General features: G+C 37.6%; 2 protein-coding genes across 7 annotated transcripts in view; both read right to left on the bottom strand.

The window, feature by feature from the left end:
* Positions 1-7187, bottom strand: part of LOC107086791 (glucose-6-phosphate 1-dehydrogenase-like) — a 9013-nt gene extending 1826 nt beyond the window's left edge. The window contains exons 1-12 of one of the 4 annotated variants that reach the window (XR_001481322.1): positions 6844-7185; positions 6449-6486; positions 6225-6333; positions 4704-4921; positions 4477-4635; positions 3569-3694; positions 3402-3495; positions 2595-2781; positions 2281-2516; positions 1637-1713; positions 834-926; positions 35-711 (exon numbers count right to left, since the gene is read on the bottom strand). Coding sequence is in view for 3 of the 4 variants with exons in the window: in XM_015377971.1 (XP_015233457.1) it covers positions 621-711; positions 834-926; positions 1637-1713; positions 2281-2516; positions 2595-2781; positions 3402-3495; positions 3569-3694; positions 4477-4635; positions 4704-4921; positions 6225-6333; positions 6449-6486; positions 6844-7002 (1587 nt within the window). In the remaining variant the exon portion in view is untranslated. Of the gene's footprint in view, positions 1-11; positions 712-833; positions 927-1636; positions 1714-2280; positions 2517-2594; positions 2782-3401; positions 3496-3568; positions 3695-4476; positions 4636-4703; positions 4922-6224; positions 6334-6448; positions 6487-6843 lie in introns of those variants that run through there. The other 3 variants (XM_015377972.1, XM_015377971.1, XM_015377973.1) reach the window with 3 other exon arrangements.
* A 198-nt stretch (positions 7188-7385) lies between these two features.
* Positions 7386-24840, bottom strand: LOC107086789 (polypeptide N-acetylgalactosaminyltransferase 6-like). 3 transcript variants are annotated; one of them, XM_015377968.1, is made up of 12 exons: positions 24701-24839; positions 23653-23795; positions 23009-23514; positions 22378-22550; positions 16388-16537; positions 13263-13497; positions 13065-13182; positions 12775-12975; positions 9939-10070; positions 9751-9852; positions 9497-9655; positions 7386-8154 (listed from the first exon to the last, which is right to left on the bottom strand). In XM_015377968.1, exons 3-12 carry the CDS (start codon positions 23485-23487, stop codon positions 8041-8043), a joined length of 1863 nt encoding a protein of 620 aa, XP_015233454.1. In that variant the 5' UTR covers positions 23488-23514; positions 23653-23795; positions 24701-24839; the 3' UTR covers positions 7386-8040. The 3 variants fall into 3 exon arrangements, with proteins under 3 accessions (XP_015233454.1, XP_015233453.1, XP_015233452.1); XM_015377967.1 differs by having other exon boundaries at positions 23705-23795; XM_015377966.1 differs by lacking the exon at positions 23653-23795 and having other exon boundaries at positions 24701-24840.
* Positions 24841-25805: the final 965 nt, after the last annotated feature.

The following is a 25805-nucleotide window of genomic DNA, read 5'->3' as shown; positions in this document are numbered from 1 at the left end:
TTTTTTCCATTTGATTAAGCTTAGATACACTTACCAACAAGTTGTTTGTAGAAATGACAAATGTTTGTCCATGTGGACGGTTATTGGGAGAGGCGCCATCTCCCAGACTAACCAGTCCAACAAGTCCTCCTGGTATACTGTATCAGCTAGGCGGTGTGGCTTTACGTAAATCACAAGTTGCATCATTGCATTTTGGTGATTACTGTAAATACAGCTTTGTCAGTAGCAGAGAAGCAGCTTTAAATTACCTTGTTCTAAAGAATGAATACATTATCCACATTCTTTAGCCCTGATACTTTATAAAGCTGCAGTTTGTCCTCCTTTTAGCTTTATAGGATCTGATTTCAGTGCAAACTGATACATTTCTTTTTCATTTTTACACAAAAGGTTGAAACGACTGAGGGGAAAATCTCAGATGCACAGAGCACGTGAAATCATACTGTTATATCGTGTTACTTCTACATTAGCTAATGTTTGATTGGGGACAAAACACTGTGCTTTTATGAGTACATGCAGACAAAATTTAACTGGAACAGAGATGGCTGCAGACAACTTTATTCTTTGTAAACATACAAAAGGTTTTAGTGAATCTGTGCATGCAATTAACACAAAGTGGAGCATCAGCTTGTGTGGGGATGCACCCACTTGTATGTTCCTTCGTAACGGAAGCCCACCCTCTGCATAAGCTCGTCTGATTCACTCGGACCACGACTATAGACACAAGGAAAAAGACAGAGGAGGAAGAATAGAAATGTTTAAAAATAACAATGGTATCTTTAATTTTTCATTCTGTTGTATACTTCCTGTTATATAATTAAAACAAGAGAGTTTACCTCCCATAAGTGTAAGGAATGGGATACTTCTTTACATCCTCCATTTGTCGGAGAAGCGGTGTAAAGATCCTCCATGCTTCTCGCAACTCGTCACTGAATGAAGAGTAGGGTATTTTATATTTAAACAAATTAAAAGAAAAAAAACATCCACCAAACTAACAGATGACAGCTTCAGACTTTGTGTTGTTTATGTTGTTTATGTTTTTTTAAATTTAAGAGCTTAATAAGGTGCAATCTGGGCATGTAACAGCCACATGTCTGCATGTAAGTTAATTAAGAAAATAGAAAAAAATATGCATCCCTTTAACAAACCACTATATTGGTCCCCTTTAAAGCAGCTGTTATTTTTCCTCTGATCGTGCTGAATAACTACTTTCTATCATACTTATTTTCCCCGTGGAAGGAGATTAACACATGAGCAATGAAAAAAATTTGTTCACATGTGGCTAATCCAAAAGAATCTCTATGTAAGGGGAAGGATGTAGCATCTGACTTTAAGAAATAAAACCTTAATAGTCCCAGGTCATTATTTCCCATCTATTTCTATACACACACACAAAAAAAACTTGAGTTATAACATACTCCACAGTGACAGAGCACACCCCCTTCAACTAAATTCCCAATTTATACTTATTCACAAATTTTAACAAGATTGATCCATGCCACTGTTCCTCTTTCCAGATTAGTTCAATCTGCAGCTCATCTATATGGTGTTTTTAGGTCAATTTGGCTCATTTTCCAAACATGATTAAAACCCAATGTGCACTGTTACTTATAAAAGTACAATAGATGATGCTACAAACCTGCGGACAAAGTGCATCTGATTTCCACAGAAGACATCCAGAATCAGTCTTTCATAAGCATCGGGCAGTTTAACATTCTGCAAAAACATTTTAACCACATGTATGCTTACGTCATCATTAACCAAGAAAAGATTAGACAATTATTTTGGAAACTTCAATAATATTCCTCTATATTAAAATACAGCTCAAATTCCATTTTACAAAATAAGAGGTTTAAATACAATGTTTTTACTTCTTTACTTGACCGATGCAAAGTAGCAGAAATGCAAAACAACAAGGAAATAAAAGACAATCTAAACAAATATTTCATAGAAAATTTTTTTAAAGGGAATTTAGCAAAATATACATATAAAAAATCTAATGAACAACAACCTTTTTTTTTATTTTTTCTTTTAGTAAGTAACTTTTATTTTTTTGTTTTAAAAAATATTTGTTTTATGCTCAACCTGTTTTTATAAAAATAGATTTAAGCTGTGGTCAGAGGTTTCACAGCCTTCATATTTGTGCATTATTTAATCTTATGAAGTCATTATTATTTGTCCATAGGGAGACCTAATTATGATTTGTGTTAAAGCTAAATGAAAACTGTATTTTAGGCTTAACAATTGGAGCAGAATTATAGATAAAAGGGAACCTGCTAATACCTTGTATCTGCTCTTATAAGTGAGGTCCAGCTCAGTCTCTTCTGGGCTGAAGAAAACTCCAGGTCTCTTGGTCATCATCTTTAGGTAAATAGCCTCGTCAGGCTGAACCCGGACCACCAACTCATTCCTCTGACAACGTTCAGCAAAGATGTTTCCCGGGACATCTGTGAACTGCAGGCGCACCTCGGCTTTCCGCTCATTCAGGGCTTTACCACAGCGCAGAATGAAAGGAACCCCTAAAGGATGAATTGGTAACAAATTAAAACATGCAAGCTGCAGAAAAAGGAAACAGAGAAAGAGAAGCAAGGCCTCACCATCCCATCTTTCATTCCGGACATAGAGCACTGCAGTTGCAAACGTTGGTGTGCTGGAGCCTTCTGGTACTGTGGGATCATTGAGATACCCAAGCTTGGAGTCTCCCTCCCCGTTTGGATCTCCAACATACTGACCAAGCACCACATCTGACACATCAGGAGCAGCTATGCGTTTCAGTACCTTCACCTGTAGCCCAATAAAACACATCAAACAATTGGAAAGACACAATAATGCCATCACTGCCAAGGACAAGGGCAGACTGCAGTGTGTCATCCGGTCTGCAGAGAAGGCGATTGGCTGCAATCTTCCATCTCTCCAGCATCTGTAAGCCTCCAGGACTCTGAAGCGTGCAGGGAAGATTGTTTCTGATTCCTCACACCCCAGCCACAAACTATTTCAGACACTTCCCTCTGGTAGGAGGCTGCGGCCCATCAGGACCAAAACCTCACTCCATAAGAACATTTTCTTCCCATCCGCTACCAGCCTTGTTAACAAGGCCCAGAGACCCCAGTGACACTGTCACTGCCTCTCTCCCTCCCCCGTTTAGAACCTAGAAGCTACACCAACGTAGCATCTCCAGACCTTCTTCGTTACATCAACGCACAGTCTATTGCGTATATGTTATATAGTACTATAGTAATATATATTTTATATAGTATATTGTATGTTTTATATTATATATGGCTATTCTGTATTCTGTATATATATCTATTTTGTCTGCACCATCAACACCAAGTAAAAGTCTTTTTATGTGCAAAGCTACTTGGCAACAAACTTGATTCTGATTATGAAGATGATGCGCATACCTTCTCATTCCTCACATCGTCTGGGCTGATGGATGCAGGTTTTTCCATGGCAATCAAACAGAGCATCTGAAGCAGGTGATTCTGCATGACATCTCTGTACAAAATAAATGTCATCAGTCAGAGGAGGACTTGTGAAATGGGAATCCATTTTATAACAATTTCTTCACCTAATTATCCCAAAGTCATTAAAATATCCTCCTCGGCCCTGAGTTCCATAAGGATCCTTGAAAGTGAGAACGACGCAGGCCACACTGTTCCTGTTCCATATGGGTCCAAAAATGCGATTTCCAAACCTACAAGGAAGTGAAGTAATGCATTCTAAAAAACATTTTTTTAATGAAAGGGTTTCACTTTTACAAGAAGATGCATTTCAAATAACTTTTCAGATTACAGCTGTGATAGTCAACTTTTACACCTTTTTCTTTTTTTACACTAATTCATGAACAACTGACCGAACACTGAAAAACACAGTATGGGTTTGAAATTCTTGAGTTCACACAGTAAAAGGTAAAATTTTTAATCGATGATCAACAAGCCAAGGATTACCAATCCAACAAACTTGACTCTTTGTGATCTCCAGATGACTGGAGTTCGTTTTGACCATATGAGATGTTTAACTAGATTTACCTTTAGCACCACAAAATCTGCATGACACAAAAAGGGCATCATGCACCTTTTGAAAATGTTTGCTGTGATTTATGGAGAAATAAACAGCAGCAATCTTTCTTAGCTTTTAGAATAATGTGAAAGATCAAGTGAGCTTTTTCTCTACATCTAAAAGTAAAAACAAAAAAGGTAATAAACATAAAGCAAATCATTTTAAGCCTGATAAATGAAAATAAATGTGATTAGCTGCTTTGTGCCGAATACAACGTCCTCAGAAATGTGCAAAATGTAAAAAGGGTGTTTGGGTAGGCAGATTTTACCCTGACCATGTAACATTTTTGCAATTATTTAACCAAACACAAAGAAGTAAAGATTTCCAGTAAAGATCACATGCTCAGTGGCTGGCAAACTGATTTCACAGCAAATGTGTGCTGGAAGCTTTAAGAGATACAACTGTCTTGCCTGTTACCTGAGAACCATGAGGTTTTGGACCATCTCTTTTCCCAGGTAGTGATCTATGCGGTAGATCTGGTCTTCTTTGAACAGGGAAGACAGGTGGGCTGATAGCTCCTGGGAGCTCTGCAGGTCACGACCGAATGGCTTCTCAAAGATCACCCTGTTCCAACCTCTGCCATGAACAAAGCAGATTAGAACAAACAGAACCACTATCTCTCATACCTAAAAAAGGTTACTGACTTGCAGCTCATGCAGTGGTTTCTGATGTTTGTGCTGACATGGTGGTAGACAGTGGGGGGCAGTGCCAGGTAGAAGAGCCGGTTGGCATTTTCTCCTCCAGGCAGAGATAACAGATGGCTGTTGAGTTGTTGGAAGCAGCTGCCATCATCATACTGACCACTCAGATAGGAGTTCCTTTGGAAGAAGGCTGATAAACGATCAAGTTCTTCATCTGCAACCTGAGGAGGAAATTCGGTACAGTCATCCCCTAAAAAAACTCTCAAAGCAAAACCTTCCAAAAGCATTCCTTACTCCCGAGTATTTTCCACACTTTGTTACATTGCAACAACAAACTTCACTGAATTTGATCAGGATTTTATGTGATAAAACAAATGAGTTAATATTTGATCATTTCTTTTCCAAATATCAAGCCTTTCCCCGTTTCCATGCAGGATAAGAAGTTGGCTGATACTTCTTCTTCTGCATGAGAAGTTAGGTACATCCTGGACATATCAGGCACAGGATAAAATGGAGACACACAGGATAGACAGCTGTGCCCAAAAACCTCCATCCCTGAAGGCAATATAAAGTGGCTGTTTGTGCAAAGATGCCTTTTTTTGATTGTAAGAGAATGCCAAAGAGAATCCACACATGCAGACAAGCTACATGCAGAAAGGCCTGAAACAGAACCTTGGCTCTTCTTACTGCAGCAACAGTGCTACAAAATGCAAATAAAAGTGTTTGATGGACTTGCCTTTCAGCCACCCTTAGTCAATACTGGAAAACCTCAGCAAGACTTTTAGGCTGCGTCTGTAACAGTATTAATCATCTTGTGAAAGCATCTCTGAACAGCAACCTTAAGTCTCGCCCCAAATGGGTACCTAGACTTTCATCAACACTTTGATGAGGCCATTTGAACACATTTGCATGCTTTGATTTAATGTATTTCCTTTGCTGCTGCAAGGCTAACATATGCCTCTGTATTTAACCTTTTGCCACATGTAACAGATTGTCCTGTGTAGTTTAATAGATACGCTGATACACATTATCCATTATCCTAAGAAATACTCTGATAGATACTCAAGATACTCTGTTTCATCGTGGAGACGGCTTGTTTGGGGTTAATTTTTGGTCTCATCTAACAAGAGCACTTTCTTTTGCATTGCCATATTTGATACTTGAGCAAAACTGGAAACGGGTTTTCTACTGTTCCATAAGGGGTAAATTTGTGAAAGATATGACCAAGTTATGCAATGCAGCTAAGGATTTATGTGTAGTTACCTGATGGCTCCTTCTCTGAATCATCTTCTCCTTACACTACCTGTCGGCTTTGGTTATTGGTTTGCATTTGTGCCATAGGGTTTACATTTTTAAGCTAGTTTCTCAGTGGCCTGTGAGATATTGAAAAACCAACGTCTCTCATTATTTTCTCCCTGACCTGTCTGCACAGTATTCTTATTTAACAGCTGTACATATGCGCAGATTGAATTGTTCAAATGGGCCCTATATAAGTACATAAAAAAGACATGAGTGACTAAATACCTTCATGTATGGCAGACATGCTGCCTTAATGTTCTCCATGGTCAGGTTAGACCGGGCAAAACCCACAATATGGATATCTTCTGGGAGCAGGCCATCTCTGAATAAGCACCTAAACAACAAGCAGCAATGTGGAACATTTTGTCCAAAGGTCAAACTCTTCAGGGTAAATGGCTTTCAAGAGTGTAGCAAGTCAGTTAATAAGTGAGCTGTAGGTTTTCACTCACCACAATGTTGGATAGATTTTCTTTTTAGCGAGATCTCCCTGTGTAAACAGTACAAACAGTAGCTTTTTCAGTGGGTCACAAAACAATGAGTCCAAAGTAGATATTGGATCTGAATATACTGGAAGTGGAGGAAGGAGAGAGAGAGGTGTTTGAGTCGTGAAAACAATTAATTTGTTAATAGTTTAGGCAGAGGTTTTATTGATATAAGAGAAGTCAAATCTCTATTTTTTTCTTCTTTATCTGTTAACTGATGAATATCTATGCACAATGTAATTATCTTCAAATATTGGGCACCATCATTATAGAACATTTACAATTTGTTCCAGAACCCAAAAAGATCTGGATAAAGTAAACATTATGTCAATGTTTATAAATTGCTGTCACATCTTACTCACAGATGCTCCCAGGATGATAAATAGGTGTGCGCTGGAATAACTCCACTCCTTGTCTCCATATAGCTCCTTTCTGAGCTGTCCGAACACCTCAGTACGAGTTAAGGGCTCCATACTTCTTCTCTGAGCAAACTGCTGTCCCAACAGTGACCCTCCAGGCATGCCACAGGCTGGAATGCTGAGCTTTATATTTTTACTATGACCCTGAAGAAAATCTTAACTCTGTGCTGCCACCTATTGTTGAAATGAAAAACACCCCTTTTAAGTGGTGTGTTTTTATTTACCAAGTTTATTTTAGAAAAGATCCTGTCTTCCCTGCAAATGTTTAATTTGAGGGAATATATGTGCTCCTTTCAATTACATGTGGAAATCTTGCAGACCCCCTCTAAACTCACATTGCAGGTTTTGTAGGACAAATCAGAAGCATATTTGTGGATGTCTATCTTCAAAGCCGCTCCCCAGACAAACATTCAGAATCCATCAGATTAAGGATAGCTGTGGAACATCTAATCAGAATACAAAGAGATTCACGTCACTGAAGATTTAACTCTCGGTTTAATAATTGTAGTATTCATATAAACATGCATCCTTCAGTATATAAAATAGACAATATTTTACCTATTTTTACTTCATCCAAGTAAAGTAAACATTTTACAGACCATTTTCACTAGCAAGACTTTTTGAATTTTTTTTCTAGATGGCTAAAGTGAAAATGATTTATCACTAAAAATAAAAATGCTATTTATAAAACTAAAAATTTTAAAAAATATCTTAATGTCTCATCTTTTTGTAATATAACATTTTCACAGTCATCTGATCAAATAAGAATTACATTAATGTCCATTATTTTCCATCTGAGCGTAAAACAAATGAATTGAAGTGATTGCAGCTCACAGCCATCACCGAGTTCACAAGTCAAAAGTTCCCCCAACCACAGTAATAAGAGTTTCCTGAGTTCCATCCATAAATAAAATAACAATAGTTAAACCCAGTTAAAGGTTTCCTTTTTTTTTCTTCCTCTAAATCAGAAATCGTCTTTAGATTGTCCTCCATTTTCTTCTGCTCATCAGTAATGCCACTCGCCCAAAGCTTTTCAGCGCATCCTTCTGGCTCTGTAGTGCTTCAGGTCCAAGCTGCTCAGTCTGATAACAGGGATGGGACACAAATATCCAGAGATCAACTGAAGAGGAGACTGGCAGGTCAGCTGAAACTCCAGTGCTGGAAGGGATCTGCAGGATTACAGGGGTCCATCTGAACCTTATCCCCTCTCAGTTGTAAACATTTCCCACCACTTGGATTCTTCAGAAGACCTTCCTGAAAGAATCAGAATCAGAGAAAGCGTTAACTGTTTACATATTTTTCAGTATACGAGCTTCTGAAAAACTACATTTATTGATGACATACAAAATCAGCAAATATTCAAAAGTAAAAAAATAAATAAATAAAAAAATCCACCACACATTTGATGCTACATGTAATGATTCTAGTTAAAAGGTATATTGGAGGATTTTTCAGGAATTTTTTAAAAGGCCCGTCTTCTCCTCAAAAAAATATGCGTTCAAGAGCATGCACAAACCCATTTCTCGTCGTGGACGCTCTCTTTAAAAGTTTCTCTTCTCATAGCTAATACAAGCTTGCTGTGTCAGAACGTCCGCCCTAACCCCTAAATCACTAACAAATAGCACAATAGCGAACTCAGTTAAGTTATCATTCAGACGGATGATCACTACTTTTAGCTCTCCATTGGTCATGTAACTCCTCCTCCACTGCACGGTGCCTGCGCCATCTTTGCCATTTGTCATCATTGTTGTGTAGCGACAGCCTATGTTGCCAGCGGGCCGCTTTGACAGCAAATTCCATACTTGCAACAAGAGCTCTTCGCGCAAAGCATTTTGGGATATATCTGCCTCTTCGGAGGCTTTTTTTTCTTCTTATACACTTCGTAGACACTTTTTCTCTTATGACCCTCTGTCATTTTCACAGAACCGCAGTGAAAAAGGTAAGCTTTAATGACTGGCTGAAACCAAAGCTCACCACATATATACGCCTGAAAATGCGCATGCGTAGAAAAGGATAGCTAAAGGGTCGAGCACGTGCGATGGCCTTACATAAACATAGATTATCCAATGATTAAACTATGAAAACGAGCTTTACAACTTTCTACAAAAAAAGAGATCCAACAACTAATTTTACTGATCTTAGAAAATATAAAATGTAATGCCAGCTTTAACTGTATTTTGACTTGTAGTGGATAATTAAAAATTTTGTCATGAGGCATTCACCAAAAAGCCTACTTGACTTGATTAGTCATAATTAGGCTGAGTCAAATCACATCTGGACAACTCAAACCGTTTTTGTACAAAATACTGCAAGTATAATAGTATTCCAATATTATGAAAATTACTGTTTAAACGTAGTGGAAATTGACCTGCTTCTAGCCATACCCATAGTGGCATAAATGAGAGTATATTATTTCAAAACAATGTGAAGAAATTGGGTAATAATAGGTCTAAGATATTAAAGCTTCATTTGAGTTTTCTTATTCTTAAAAAGAAACGAAAGCAGAAATATTTATTACTGCTCTGAGGGACAAGTATAGTTGTATCCATCTGGAATGAGATAAGGGGAACTTGCCCAGTTGTGAAGTCTATCTCACCTCTGTAAAGATCCACTCTTGCTGTGGTGACAAACTGGTACCCCTCCCCTTCAGCTGGCACTGCTCAATCTTCACTGGCTCTGATTGATCGTTGGCATGGAGACACAGCTGCTTTCCAATATTGTGACGCAACTCCTTGTGGGATGAGTACTCAAAGTACTAAAAGCACAATCATGTAATTAGAACCAAATAAAATGGACAATATCCAGTCATCAAATGCTTCATTTTCTGCTGGTAAATCAGAGTTATTGTACCTGGTTTCCTCCCATGTTGTGACACGGGTACATGATCACAGCTTTACCTCCCTGGTTGTTCTCTCCGACATCCAGGCAGGTTCTAGATCCTGAGTTTCTGATCTAAAGCAGCCATCGTCACACAATGAGAAGAGAGCAACACACCTAACAATTACTTTTATCATTTAGTGATCAGAAAATTAACTCACAGCTCCAAATTTTTCTGGCTTTAGGTCAGGAATGAAGATCTCTGGGTAGATGGTGTTCAGGTACCAGGTGAAGTTCTTGCAGTGAAGCCTGTTCCTCAGCTCGAGGCGATCAGAGATGTCACCATATTTATTCTATAGAAACAAAAACATCTGTGCTCAATAGAGGTTGAAACAAAACACTAGAGTTCTGTTAAAAATATCTGCAGTCTGACATCACAAAGATTTGTCACAGATTCTAGTAGAAAGCAATCTACCATCTGCCGTACTAGTAAAGGTAGTAGAGTAACGAAGACTAACAGAGCCATCAGGCATGACATGCATGCTGCTGACTGAGTTAAACTGAGATGTCATTCCAAAGGTTGGTGTTCCAAATAACAGAGCGGGTTTATGCATTCAAGCAAGGCATTATGTGACAGAACTTGTTAAAATAAAAGCCTGGATTCAATTATAAAAACAGTAAATGTTCTTCATAGTGGTTATAGTACAGTCCCATACTACAGTCCCTGACAAAAATGATTTCTCCAGACACTTAAAAAAAAACAAACAGGGTACATAACAGAAAATGTGATTGGAGGAAGAACATATGAACAATTGTATAAAATGATTGAGTGGTCAGCTTAAATGAGCTCAAATGCTTTAAAAGGAAAGGCAAAGACATAAAGACGGGCAAAAAAAAAAAAAAAAAAGAGAGGCACGAAAAAAAAAAAAAAAAAAATCAATTACATTGGTCAAATAGAAAAAAACGACACAGCTCCAGGGAGATAAAAGTGATTAGATCACTGTGAGTGCAGTAAGGATGCACTGATCCGATACCTGGATCGGATATCGGCTCAAACAATGAATAATTAGCTGGTTCAGAAATCAATTATTTGATACAAAAAAAATAATATTATGTTTATCTTTGTGTTAATTTGTTACCTTTTTAACTAGGGTTGTTGAGGCTAAAGTCTTCATTCACATGGTAAGATATATAATTCACATATTCAGAAGTTGAATGGATTTGTATTGGCCGATACGATCAGCTTAGGTATCAGTATCAGATTGGAAAAACTAGAGTAAAGTATTCAAAAGAGATCTATGCAAAGTCTGGCTATCAGCAAGAAAACCCCATAGATGAAAATAAGGGTCCAAGATTTTATGAGTGATGGAAAATGCAATATTCTTATAGAGCCTCAATCTGCCAAGTCAGAAAACCCCTAACCCCTGGATTTAATGTACAGTACATTGAAGCATAGTGACACAGGCAGAGTCTTCTAAGGAGGACTCTTCTTGCTATAGTATTGCACATAAGTATCCCATACTAGCAATCATGGATCAGTTTCAAGCATCAAATACTTCAAGTGGTCCTGTGGCCTTTTACTGAACAGGAAACCCTCTTGAAATGGAAGTTTATAAATGTTGCGATACATTGTTGCAGAACACCAGAAGTACGTCCCTCTGATACGGACTGGATGAAAGACAGGTCTGTAGGGAACCAGACCGAACTGAAGGCCTTCCCTCCACTGAACCAAAAACAGTAACTGCATTTCCCCCCCCTTCTTTCCATCTGATGCTTAATAAGCGCTCTGCTTGAGTGAACTACAGGTAAAATAGATAGCAGTGTTGGTGTTTTTATTTGAAATAAGCTTTCTGATTCAACTGCTGATGGTTAAAAGGTTTAACTGAATGCTATTGCTCACTACAGACCGAACGAGTCATGTGTTACTGAGGCTAACTGCTAAATTGTGAGCTAACCCTCTCTTTGTTTCAGTTGGACCCGACCAGAACCAGAACCCCTGGGGCCAGCTAAGCTAATGGGTCTTTCAGCCTCATCATAGTTTAATGCCTTCCTGAGTCATTATTCATTTCTACCATAAACTGAATTACAGTAAACTTCCTGCTTTAACTGCAGATAACATCTATGCCAGGGTTTATTTACATTTTATCTTCTGCTATTATAAAGGACACTTTTAAAGACATTAAGCCTTTGAATTTTGAACATCACTGACTTTGAACGGACTCTTAAACCCCCCTTTCTCTTTTATTTCTTTAGTTTGCTTATTTTCAGTAGTGTTTAGTCTTTTGCTTAATTAATAGATATAATACTGTGTGATTGTAGCTAATAAAGGTACCATTGTATTTTTAACCCGTGGTATATTGTGTTTATTTTACACAGTGAACGATTTATCACTCAGGTTGGATTCACTCTTCTTTGAGTAGCATCTGAATGAACAGAGACACATTTATTTGTTTGGTTATAACGTTGCTGAGAGCCATAGCCTAAATTACTAAAATGGTGAAGGATAACTGGATTTTTAACAGCCGAATTCAGGGGTCTAAGCTTTTAGGAAAGGGACTAAAAACCTGGTCAGTAAGCAAATTACAGTTATAATCATTAAACTGATAATAAATAACTAGCTTTACCCTTGACTTGAATAACCTATTAATTAACTAATTTCCAGTTCTTGTTATTTAATATATTCACAATCTTCTGGTAGCTAAGTGGCACAACATACACTTAATGTTTGCAAGGAAAAATGCAAAGATTCAACAGCCCAGTAGTTTTTCTACTTTCTACAGAGTAATAACAAATTTGGTTAAGCTTGTTTCACATTTCGATTTTGAATAGAATGGGCAGTACCCTTGACACATTTGCATACATGGAAATAAAAGCCATCATAGGAATTCAGAGCTTTACTAACTGGTTTTCTTTAAACACACCACCGTTTTCAAAATGATAGAACATGTTGGAGCCATTTGATGCAACAGTATATATATATATATATATATATATATATATATATATATATATATATATATATATATATATATATATATATATAAAAAAAAAACAGACCTCACTGGCCATCACTGCAGCGTTTTTGTTGCGGCGATAGAAGATCTTCTTAAAATCATCCATCCAGACTTCAGCCAGGCGCACCTGGTTGCGAGTGATGACCTCAGTGCCTTTAGGGAAGGTGTGTGGGCTTTTGGTGCGGAAAACATGGCCCACTACTGAACAAGGGATGATCTCCAGCTGACCCCCACACTGCCACACCTTCACAGAGATAAATGTTAGAAGCAAATGTCAAAGAAACGTGTTAATCAATACTGGTCATGGTGGGGAAACACAAAAGAGAGACTGACCCTGAAGGACATTTCAACATTTTCTCCGCCCCAGATCTCCATCTTGTCATCATAAGTTCCAATGTGCTCAAAGTACTTCGCTGAGATTGAGAAAAGGCCTCCAGCAAAAGTAGGTGTTCTGAAAATTTCATGAGCAAATCCAAAGGCTTTAGCTCTTTAAATGATTCAGTTGAATATAAACAACATGATCCATCTTACTTTACAGGGTAGGTTTCATCCTTGCGGAGACTCCTTGCTTCTTCGGGTATCGGCTCCCAGCCAAAGGTCAAGCTCCAGTCAAAGTTACCTCGGTTGTATGCACGGTTGGTGGCCACAGGCTTGTTGAACTGAAAGGAGTTGAGGTCAATGGTGGTGATCTCTGGGCTGACTACAGCGGTGGGTTCTTCAACTATTCTGGCCAAGAGAGGCTCTAACCAACCATGAAAACACTCACCTAAAAATAAGAAGAGGAGAGAATGATTTCCGTTTTCTACAAAAGCTCTGCTGCACAAACCAACTTTCAGTTGTGGTCACAAACATATACATTCATCAACTTGAAGCTTTTTCCAGACATTGCCATAGCTTCTATAACGGGGAGTGATGGCCTAGTGGTTAGAGCAGTGTGCTTGTGCTCTCAGAAGGTAAGCACCCAGTTCGATCCCAACAGCCTGCACTCTGGGTCCCTGAGCAAAACCCTTAACCCCAATCTGCTCCCTGGGCAGTGCACAATGGCAGCCCAATGATCCCCAAGGGGATTGGTTAAATGCAGAGGTAAATTTCTCCAGTGTCATTAAAGTTAAATTGTTATTATAACTTCATTAAACAAGAATTGGCTGCACAGGTTTGAATTTTTTGTGATTTTCTTTAACCCACAAGGGTCAAATTGATACATCAAGGCTCCAGCATACAAGTACATCCCTTAATTTGTTGCTGAGAATCTGAAGCCTTTTAGCAGCCAATAGGATATTTTACCCTTCATCTACTCTGAAATAGTATTTGATCTTTTATATCTGGCTTCCTAAAACAAAGTAAAGTCTTTTCTAGAATGGTTCATGTTAGGAATTTTTCTCAAAGTTATAGTCATAGCTGGCTTCCCTAAACAGTTCTAAAACCAACTTCTATGAACGTTTGTTGGTTCAGTCGAGAGTTTTAAACGTATGAGAAAGAGATGAAAAAATAAATCTGGCTCAAAAAAAATATGCAGCTAGATCGGTCTCCATTTTAACAAATACACATATGTGATTCATACATGCACAGGAAGAGATCCAAACATACACAGCATAATTCATGCAAGCACTAAAAAAATCCACACACACGAAGGACAAGATTCACAGATGCACAGAACGATTCATGCAAGCACAAAAAAAATCCACACATGCACAGAACAAGATTCACCAAAAGTATTTCTGGTCCATAAAGAAGTATAAATTAAATTACAAAGTACCAGTGGTCTTTAAACTTCACTGCATTTGTGTGTGGATTTTTTTTTTAAACTCCCTTTACATGCCTCGATACACGAATGCATTTTTTTTTTTTTTAACGGGATGTTTTGCAACCAATCACAAAGCTCCCTTGTATAAGCCAGTCACAAGAAAGTACTCCATGTGGGATGACACCCCCAAATACCACATCCTTCGTATCCGCCCCGCTCTAGACAGCCTGCACAAAACAAAGCCTACATCATCCATGGTTACTCCCGTTCTGCACCGCTGGTTTGGTTTGTTCTACTGTACCTCCAAACTCAGATAAGAAGTTTGTTTGTAACTTGTGAGAGGCGCTCTTGGAAGCTGTTGTGACTGGATTTGATGAAACTTTTAAGCCTCTCAGTATAAAATAAATATTTTGATTGAGATGAGAAATCTGCTTCCTGGTATGTTGAGGTACCGATATCTGCATTCAATAATTTAAATGAACGGTCCTAGTTTTTGGGAATATATATGAATTGTGCTCTAATTTGTAGTTAACGATCTGTCGTTAACACATTTTAATTTGACAAACAGGTTCTTCTCGCCGTTCTTTTTCCATTTGGTGCGATTGCAATTGCGGATCTTGACCTGGCCGGAGCGGAGCTAACAGTAGCTTAGCTTCATATTGTGACGGTGAAGGACGGAGAAGACATATGTGGACTGTGACATTTGAAGGAGTAGCGGTGGATGTGGAACAGTTCTGATTAACATGAGTGCGCAAGTGCTCTGCACAACATATCTAAGCGTAGCAGAATGGAGGGGAGTAGGTGGAATCGGAGGGTAAGTCATCCCACGTGGAGCACTTTCTTGTGATTGGCTTATACAAGGAAGCTTTGTGATTGGTGGCAAACCATTCCCTGTTTAAAAAAATGCATTTGTCTATCAAGGCACGTCAAGGGAGTCTCAAAAATGCACACAAATGCAGTGTATTTTAAGACCTTGTAATTTAATTTATAATTTTTTATGTAACAGAAATACTTTGGTGAATCTTGTTTTGTACATGTGTGGATCTTGTGTGCTTGCCTCAATCGTTCTTTGGTTCTGTGAGTCTTGTCCTTTGTGTGTGTGGATTTTTTTGTGCTTGCGTGAATCCTGCTGTGCTTGTGTGGATCTTGTCCTGTGCATGTATGAATCACATATGTGTATTTGTTAAAATTGAGACTGATTTACCTCCATAAAAAAAACAACATTTGGAGGAGTTAATGTGACAGTTCCATCTATCAAGCATGGATACAACAGCATCAAATGGAGAGTGTGTTTTCCTTCCATAGGTTTTGGTTAATTTAACAAAATCAATTGGATAATGAAGAAAATTTCAATTTGGACAAACCTAGGTATTCAAACTGTGCAATGTTGCTAAACTCACAATCAAAACTGACAGGAGCAACATAATAGCAATTATCTGTGTCGGACTTGAACTGAACCTTATTCAAAATATGTGGAATATATTTACACATCGGCTCATAGTCAAGAGACCAAGCCTGAATGAACTCTACCAAAATAGAAGAGTCCTCAGTAAATACTTCCAAGCCAGAATTACAGCAGAAAGGAGGACGTTTTTAGTGGGTCGTACATGTTTATTCATTTAGAAGCAAATATTTTTGATTTCATATTAACATTATCAGTAAATACAAATTTTGCAACATGTTTTTTTTTTTTTTTTAAATCAGGAACTTTTGGTAAATAGATATTTTTTCATAAAATATTGCAGAGATTACATAAAAAAAACTTCAACAACTATATATAAATCAACACTGTTTTAGAGGTTCACTTAAATGCATTGTTGCTCTGTGTCTATTACTAGCATTTTAGGCAAACCAAGATCCTGTCTGTGACATGTGCATTACCGCTGACGGTTGTGTGTGACGTTTTCCTTACAGTGGGCATCAAGGAAGGTGAGCACCTCAGCTGTAGCTATGCTGGCTCCCAGCAGCCTGGCTGTGATGAGGCCCTTTCTCTCTGGCTGCCTGACGACACGAACAATCTTAAACTGCTCCACAAACTCCTCCAGCTTTGTCTTTAGGTGCTCTGTGGGATACAAAAACATGGGTCAGGGCAGCTCTTTCGGTAAAGCTCCAATGATGTAGTGATAAACAGAACTACAGGAAAGACGAAGCGACAAACCTCAAATCTATGCTCCATCTATAAAACAATTCTGCCTCTTATATGACAGAAAACCTCATGGTGCAGGAGATGTAAAAGTCATACATTCATCAAGCTCATGCCAACAAAAGCAATGAAGTGGAAACTTCTCTGGTAAAAGTGGGTCAAACTTCCCCTCTCAGAGCTTTTGTGGCCACAATAAACGGCACCTAATTCTCAGTTTTAGGCTGTGTGAACGAAGCAGCCACAAGTCGAGAGCACTGCAACTGGCAGCTAAAAAGAGAAGTTGCTGTAAAGGAGGAAATGCGTGCATGAAGCTAAGAGGAAACACAATAGAGTATTTTAGGCTCAGTTAATAAGACACTTATAAATACTTAACAGAGAAAAAAAAAAGAGCTATGAATGTGGCAGCAGGGCTGACCCTTTTTAATACATACTCATATACGTTTTATTAAATAAAACAAAATAGATCACATACGCTTAGTAGACATGGGAATTTGGTCAATGTTGATAAAAAGTAAAATCTGAATAATATAGAGAAGATTTAGACCATTTTGGAACCATCTTTCACTATAGGGCTTGTCTCTACCAGCTAAGCAGATATACAGCCTGAATATTTTGCCCATTCCTCTTTGCAGAAGAGCTTAAGCACATTTAGGATGTATAAGGAGCATCTTTGAACTACATTTGGCATTTTAAAACATGGATATTTGATCAAAACAGTTCCATTGGGGTGTTAAATAGCTGTTAAGAGTTAATGTCCTGCAGATGAACAGAGATCGACAATCTTACGGTTCACTTAACACAGGAACAATATGAGGTAATAATTAGCCAACACACTTGTAAAACGTTACATGTTCCAAATCAATTTTCTAGTGCATTTTTTTTTTTTTTTTTTTATGAACACATTTGATTTTCTTTTGTTGGGAAAGTACCCTGTAACTGAGCTCCATATGAACAAACCTAACCCAAGATGTATTTAGTGTTTAGTTATTTACTTTTGTATATTATGTGTTTTATATGTATCAGAAGAAGTTCCATTTAGAAATTTTTGCTTAAAAGTCAAAGTCAGGTGAAACTTTAGGAGAAAATCCAGGTGCTTTTAAAAAATAACCATGAACCCAAGACACACGCTCAAGGGGGTGCAATCTATTTTCTTTTCTTTTTTTTTTTTTTAAACCATTCAATAGGAATTAATGAAATAACTATAAATAAAAAAAGATATAAATGCTTTTGATTTTTAGGGGTCGCAACAGAAAGTCACTACAAGTAGCGAGCTGACTTAGCAATGTTTTTACATCAGATGCCCTCCCTGATGCACCAAGATTCAAACCAGGGTTACGTGCATTGCAGTCAAAGTCTTCAAGTGCTTGCCCATGCAGAAATACAGAAATACATAGAGAAAAAGAATCACAAAAAGAAAATAACTACAGTAAAAAAAAAAAAAAGAGCTAGAGAAAACAAATGAATGAATGAACAAACGAGAAAAGAAATGAACCAAATGGGGTCTGCATTATTTAGGCAAAGATTTAAATTTGTATCAAATACTTCACAGTGCAGTAAATTTAATTTAATCATCTATGGATTTTTCCTCTAAAGAACTTATTGTCAAATTGATAACTGTAAAATAGTGTGTACTTTGTAAGTCGCTTTGGACAAAAGCATCTGCTAAATGTATAAACAACATCAACATCATCAGCAAACCATTTCTGTCAAAAATGTAAGTTTTACAACAAGACTATTTCGTATAAAAAGTAAAGATGCTTTTGAAACATCTACTGATGCTCTTTAATTTGAATTAGCTGTGCACAGTATCAGTAAAACCCAAAGGCTCCTTGTTATGCCTCCAATGCCTGTGACACACGTCTTTCTGCGCACCACTTTTACTCCGGGTCCCGGTTATTTGCACAACACTGCCTATTTGCTAAAGAGTGACTAAGTTACTAAAATCCTGAGCAAACAGGATTCTCCATCACCTTTTACAACTTCAGAGGGCCAATAACTCTGTAGGAATTTGGAAGATAATGCTGTGCAATAATTTGCATATAACCAGATACTGGATGGATTTTCAATGTTTTTTTGGTCCATCTGTGTTTTACTTGTTTGTGAGCTGTCAAACATATGGGCTGTTAATGTGGGATGGAAACAAACCAACATGCTTGGTTGTAATTGAACTGCAATACTTGAGATCAAATGTTTGCCTTGTTACCATTCAAAGATAATGGAAAACAGAGCAAGACACCCAAAAGTAGCACATTAAACTGATATTGAACTGTTTGAGCTACAGCATTGGAAAGGGTAATGTGAGGCTCAAAGCATGGCAGATTGGGGAGTGAATGGTGTAAATGATCATAATGGGAAAAATGCAACATGTTTCCAATATAGATATTATTCAGTAAAGACATACAGTTTTCTGCAGAAATATAAGGTGGCTCACTAACTGAGGAAGGATCTACAATACTAACTTTAGTTGAGTTAGTTGCAGACAGATGCTTGGAAGGAAATATTATTTTGCAATTTGCAGTGACAAATATTCAATATTTGGGCCAGATTAGAGTTGAGGCAAATATATTTATTCATGTTTTACCTATTCAAGGTCAAAATAAACAAATATGTTAAACAATAAGATCTTATTTATATTGTGCAACACACTTTTGGTGAAGTGTAGATGCTATCTATAGCCTCTGCATCTTTAGCAGAAGATCTGTGCAGGATAAGACTATGTTTAACAAAACAACAGATTAAAGTAGAAAAACAGCGAAAAAGGGAAGCTTTAGCCAACAATCCTCATGAAAGGTGATAAAAAAAAATTACAGAAGAGGAAAAAAAAAACAACAAAAAAAGAATCATACAGCAATCCTTCATTGTGGTTTATTTTCATAATTACAACTGTGCTTGCAAAATGATACACTGGATGTTTCAAATCTAAGGAATTAAAGTTCTCAAAGAACACACCTTTGCAGGTACTAAAAGCTTAGTGTGATACTTCAATAAAATCAGTTTATTGGGCTTTCAAAGACAGTAAAACCACACACCACATTCTCCATTATCACTTGGCAAACATGACAAGGTTGTGCCCAATTTAACTTGCTCAGTATTGTTGTGATCTCAAGTTTCCTTTTGCAAGGACAAATATTTTTTTCCCAATCAGAACATTTTGTAGGAGAGTCCTACATTTCTGAAATATAGAGCTTACTCAAACATACAAGTGCAGCCTTTATTAAACATATTTTCATGCAGTCAGCTGAAACGCTTGAGTAACGTTAACATGTTTACTCCTTAATATGATTGTCTTTGTTTGTAATTCATTTTTGCAGCAAATTTCAAATTAGTCCAAGTAAAAGTTTGTAAGAAGGAAAAGCACATTAAAAATTTGTACTACTGCTTAAAATACTTTAAGGCATCCAGAGACAGCGCCCAGAGCAGCTCACGTGACCAAACAGACAGGAAGCTGCACTGCAATGTTACTGAACATTGTTGCGAAAAGTTAATGGTTGAGGGATATATTAGATTTTCAAGACTAACAAACCAAACCTGGCTTGCAACACAGTTTTAAAATGAAAACAGATTGCAATCTTTTTTTCTTTTCTTAAGACTTTGACCATTACATTGTGAAAGCAAGGGTTGCTGGTGATGCAGCTAAAAGATTAAATAGAATTTGATAAAACCACACACGTAATCCCAGATGGTATAAGGACAGTATAAGGAGCTTAGATGGTTAGGGGTTTAATACAAATTATTCATAGTCTAACTAAGATCTTAATCTGATACTTTGAATAAGATTAGGCTATTTGTAACAGCCAGTGACAAATAGCTGGTAACATTTTTTTTATGAATGCTAAAAATCATGATTGAACCTCATGACCTAAAAAAAGTTAAATAAAATTAAGGAGCAAGGACTGGGCAATATGACCAAAGGAATTAATAAACTAAAAATATATTCAAATCGTAGGCTTTTTCCTCCAAATCTGATTAATAATTTTTTTCCCTACTTAAGCTTCGTAATAAAAACAACTAATAAAATATATTGCCATCAAAAACTAGCTTTGATTTCAATCATCCCTGCTTGGAGATGACCTTAATTTAAAGGGCAAAAAAAATAAAAAATAAAGAATCTAACTGTGAAACATGCTTGTAAAATAATCCTCTTTAGAAGATTTGAGCATCTTAAAATCACTTGCAAACGTATTTGCAATCCAGCAGAGAGCAAGTGCTTCATCAATATACAGATCATATTCTAAAGACCAAATTGCACAAATTATTGGTAGAGGATATTCAAATATAAACAATTATGTGAAAATTGATTTACCGAATCTCAAACTGTTCTTTTGCCCTTCTAACGTCTGAAAGTACATTCAAACTGTTCTGTGGTTATTGTGGCCAAAGGGGGCATTGGTATAATGACAGACCATTGAGAGATTCTGTTCACAATAAATATATTTGGACGGTACAGCACAGAAGAATAATATTACTAAAGGAAAAAAAAGCAAATGCATTGGGCAATTGTAATATATATTAAAGCAAAACACAAAAATGACTGTAAAAGTATTGTAGAAAGAACCACATACGCACCATTAAGACACATGGGGGTTGGTCGTGTGGAGGGTGTACATAACCTATTCCTTGAAAAAGGTTTTTTTTTTAATTCTTGATTCACAAAGCATTTGTTTTGACACATCAAAACCTTGGTGACGTAGCTATTAACAAGATCAACTTTTTCATGTTTTATGATATTTCTTTTTTTTATATTCAACTTCAGTTATTTTCATCTTTTGATTTCTTACTTTTGAAGTAAGGTTTTGATAAAAGCTACCTGTGTAAACTGTTCTATGAATATTAATTAGACATAATTAATTTTAAAATAATTTCCTTTATAACTCCCAACTAGTTGGCTTAGAACTCTTATCTTTATTCTACTATTACTCTTAACTGGCAACTGCTTATTTAATGGGGAGGAAACAATCTGGTTTGCACCTCTTGATATTTGCCCAGCAATCATTTTAGATCACCTGCAACATGCCCACACACTGCACATAATAAAAAAAGTAAAAAAAAAAAAACATGCAAATTAACACCCATTATTCTGAATCAGCTAATGATAACACACAGTGAGTTAGTTTATAAGTAATGAGGATAAACCGGAGAACAAAAAGAGATAAACTGACGTTACTTTGAGCTACAGTAAGGAAGCTTAAGGAGTGGATTGGTAGGGTTAACACTAACCGTTAAAAAAAAAATAATAATAATCCAGATTTTTAAAAAATATAATCTTTATAAACATAAAATGTCTTCATCAATAAAACTGATTAAGGCCAATCCGAGAATGTTAAAGAGAAGACTTTACTTGTCCTCCTAAAGTGGTTAGTTAATGTAAAAATTATGCAAAAGGCCTTCATGTAAATAATGCAAAACAGAGACACCAAGTGATCCTCCTTTAAACAAACTCCCAGCAAAAGGCCAGTTTGAACTCGATTTAAAACGTTAAATAGGTGTAACACATTCTAATGCCGTTTCCATCAGTGGCTGCCCAAAATCTGCATCTATCTGATAAGATCGTCTTCTAAATGACATTGCAAGTTTCTGTCCTGCTGTGGATCACAGCTGCTTAAAATGTTGAAATCTGAGAAGGGGAATAAATCATTGACTGAGGTGCAGATGTGGACTACAAATGTGAATTTGCACAGTGGCTTTACTGTGGCACTCATGCTAACATTTACTTTATCCTACGTTCCTATTTCATTGTCTTCAAAGTCTTTAGGTATTACCTGCAGTACTGGCATCATCAACCAATATGATCTCCTTCAGCATGATGGCGGGAGATGTATGAAGAACACTGTAGACTGTCCTCAGGAGCGTAGACCAAGCCTCATTGTGGAAGACAATGATGACACTGGTGGTAGGCAGAGGAGGGCAGCGAGGAAATTTCCTGTCCACACACCTAAGGAATGAACAAGAGGCATATCTGTTGAAATGAAAGTCATACAAGGCCTCAGACAGCAACACATAGGAGAACATTGTTTCCTGATAACAAAGGTGACCACGGTTACTTTAAAATATAACAGTGAGCTTTACCTATCACTCAACAGGAAAATGTTTCTGCTCAAAAGTAAAATTAAAATGTCAAGTCTTGTAGTCAGAGAGTGTGGGTGTTATCATGGCTACAAATGGGAGTGTTTACTTTGACATGTCAGTCTCTGTTATTGCATATCATGGAGATTAGTTACTCAGGCTCTGTAAGCCCTTGAAGTCATTAAGGAAAGTTGTGAAAACGCATGTAAATCATTGACCTGTTTGAGGAAGGCTTCTGAGTCACAGGTGGTATCCTCCCATGCCAACATGTCAACATCCTTGTTGGAACCACAGCAATTACTTCAGATATTAAAGGCTTCCACTTACTCAGGAGGTCTTGTGTCATCTCCAAGACTGCGGCTAAGCGAGATCCGGTCACTGGCGAATTGGTTAAAGCAATGCCTCGTCATACCCTCCTCCTTTTCCTTCTGCTCCTCAGGAGTCATATTATCCTTCACAAACCCTCTCCCATCAGCCCCGGGGCTTTGAGGGTCCTGCGGCGGCCTCTCCAGATGAGGTTTGAGTTCAGACCGAGTGTAAAATCCAGAGGGGCATTTAGCGTCTTCTGTGGGCAGTGCCTGCACAGGTGGTGGCTGTGGAGCTCCGATCTGGAAGCCAATGTTTTTCACTGCCTTTCGCACCATGACCATCACTTCGTCCCGTTTGTTGGCCAGGTCTTGTAGCCAGGGGTCTCCAGTATTTGAGGAACCAACATCCCTGTGGAGGACCACCAGGACCACCATAAAAAGAGTTCCGCCAAGGAGGACCAGCTTTAGAGGAGACAAACGGCGGCGTAGGAGACGCATGTTTCTCGACAGGTGATTCCTTGGAGGCTGTGAAGCAGAAAAAGCACAGAAATTCTCTTGAGTTTGCCTCCTTGGCAACTATTAAAGGCCACCACTTACACACGGCTTCAAGAACATGCTCTCCTGTTACCATTCCCTACTTTTACCTGGTATACTTTCACTAACCTCTCTTTGTATAAAACCAAAGACATCAAGCCGGAGAGAAAACACCTCATACCGGTTTTGTGCGTCTCAGAGCAGCTGATGATCCAGCCGACCCTGTTCCTCCACTCTCTTGGCCTCTTCAGGAAAGAGTCCCACAGGGTGAGCTGAGACAGCAGGGAGGCGATGAGAGCGAACAAACACGCCACACCTCTCAACAAACACCTGAACTCACCTTCTGTGAGGCCACAGCCTGCCAAGACCCACGTGGCATTAGATGGGACTCACCCTAAGGCTCCCACACCAGTTAATATGTGACACACACACACACATCATTTTTGATCTCATGAGGCAAATCCACCTCATCGCTAATGACCAGTTGTCATTTGTAACAGGAACTAAGATCTGCTACGTGGAGCGTGACATAACTTCTACAAGTACAATAGGAACCTGTTTCTTGCTCAGTGAAACAGGATATATCACTACAAAGTAGGACATCTGGATGTCCTTTGGTGATCACTATCCAAAAGGAGACTGACTCTTACTTGGTCATGATTAATTTAATATATAATTAGGCCAGCTGGCTTTACATTGAACACTCCAGTGTTGAAGAAGAGTCAAACTTAAGTCCAATCCGAGCTTCCTCAAGGAGCAGAGATTGTTTTTACAATTAAATTTCTAAATTAAACCACACGTATGCCTGCTAATATATACTTTAATGATGCATTGGACATAATTTAAATACTTTTTTTCCAGGAACTAAGCAGCGTTTTTAAATAATCTGCAAAAGGGGAAAAATGTGCTTCAATAGATTCTAAAAACAGATATAAAATTGCAGACTGTCAGATTTGACCGCTCCACAAGTAAAATGAAAGAGGAAGAGTTGGTTGATAAGTTCAGTTTCACTGACGGAACTTTAAAAGCATATATTATCACCTCGTTTTCTCAAGCTTTTCTGACACGATAGTAAAAAGTTCAGGAAGAGAACTCGGGCTTTGCCATCAATCTATGACTTTCAGGTACATTTACATTTATGAATAAAAAACAACCCAGAAAAAGTGTCCCCACTCACCGTGAAGTGAAGGAAACTGTTCACTCCTGCCTTCTCAGCTTTACGAGGTTTCTTCAAATTGTGCGTAAAGCTGTCAGATCAGCCACGTTTCTGTTCACCGACTTTGTAGATGACAGCAAATAGCCTCGTCTGTTGTTTCCAACCCATGAACAGGTGCCATTTTTAATAATTAGATGAAGTGAGTCCCCTACTGGCGGAGCGCGTCCCGAGCAGCAGACCGCGCTGCGCCCTATGCTATAAGGCGCAACATAGTTAATTGATTATTGTGAAAATCTTTTTTTTTTTTTATTAGTGATATTTTAAACTTATAATTTTTGGAAGAGCCAATTATATACTTCAAACTTTTCTTTCTTTATTTCTTTCTTTATTTTTATCTGAATAAATGCATTTTAGAGATGATTAAACTTAGTTTCTCTTTTAATGTAGGCCTAAGTTAAACCAGCAAAATGAATAATAAAAGTTGATGAAAATAAGAAGCAGTGTAAAGTGGACAGCTTCAAAACGTTGAATCATAAAAGCCCATTAGAGTGCAGCCACTGGCGGTTCTAGACCAAATGTACCAGGGGGCCAGGAGGGGGGCAGCGTGTTTTCATGGGGGCCCAGAAAAGCATAAAATAAAACACAGTGCAAGGGATTCAAATATATAAATTTAACAGCATGAAGCGAAATTTCTATTCAATTAGATGGAAATTAAAATTATAAAATGTCTTATTAGATCAATATACATTTATAGTTTTTAGAATTTAACGCATTTCTTACTTACTTTAAGCTGAAATAAAAATTTTCTAAAAAATCTTAATTAGAACAAAAAAAGATAAATTCAGCTTTTTTTCTTAAAAAAAAAAAACATTTAGCAGATGAAAACTATTTCAATACCACTAAAGCTATCACCTTATCATTTAAAAAAAATTAGTAAAACAGAATTTGTAAAGAAAAAAAATTAATTGATCCAAAGGACCTATCAGTAACCATGTCTTTTCCAGTGCATATTATCATTGGAATTTCTTTGAGTATTATGTCTTCAGTACAGGGGCTATATAACAGGGGCCAGGACATGATCTACAGGGGAACTGGCCCCTATTGGCCCCTGTCTAGAACAGCCCAT

The sequence above is a fragment of the Cyprinodon variegatus genome, unplaced genomic scaffold, assembly GCF_000732505.1.
Source record: "Cyprinodon variegatus isolate N-32 unplaced genomic scaffold, C_variegatus-1.0 Scaffold161, whole genome shotgun sequence".
NCBI classification, from domain to species: domain Eukaryota; kingdom Metazoa; phylum Chordata; class Actinopteri; order Cyprinodontiformes; family Cyprinodontidae; genus Cyprinodon; species Cyprinodon variegatus.
Note: the sequence above shows the minus strand (reverse complement) of the source record. Positions and strands in the feature narration are given on the sequence as shown.

Excerpts from the sequence above, each read along its gene's own strand:
- LOC107086789 (XM_015377966.1), bottom strand. The coding sequence starts at position 23,487 with ATGCGTCTCCTACGCCGCCGTTTGTCTCCTCTAAAGCTGGTCCTCCTT. Across the intron at positions 12,976-13,064 it reads ATGTTGAAATGTCCTTCAGG|GTGTGGCAGTGTGGGGGTCA; the intron begins GTCAGTCTCTCT and ends ATCTCTGTGAAG. Across the intron at positions 10,071-12,774 it reads CTGCAGTGATGGCCAGTGAG|AATAAATATGGTGACATCTC; the intron begins GTCTGTTTTTTT and ends TTGTTTCTATAG.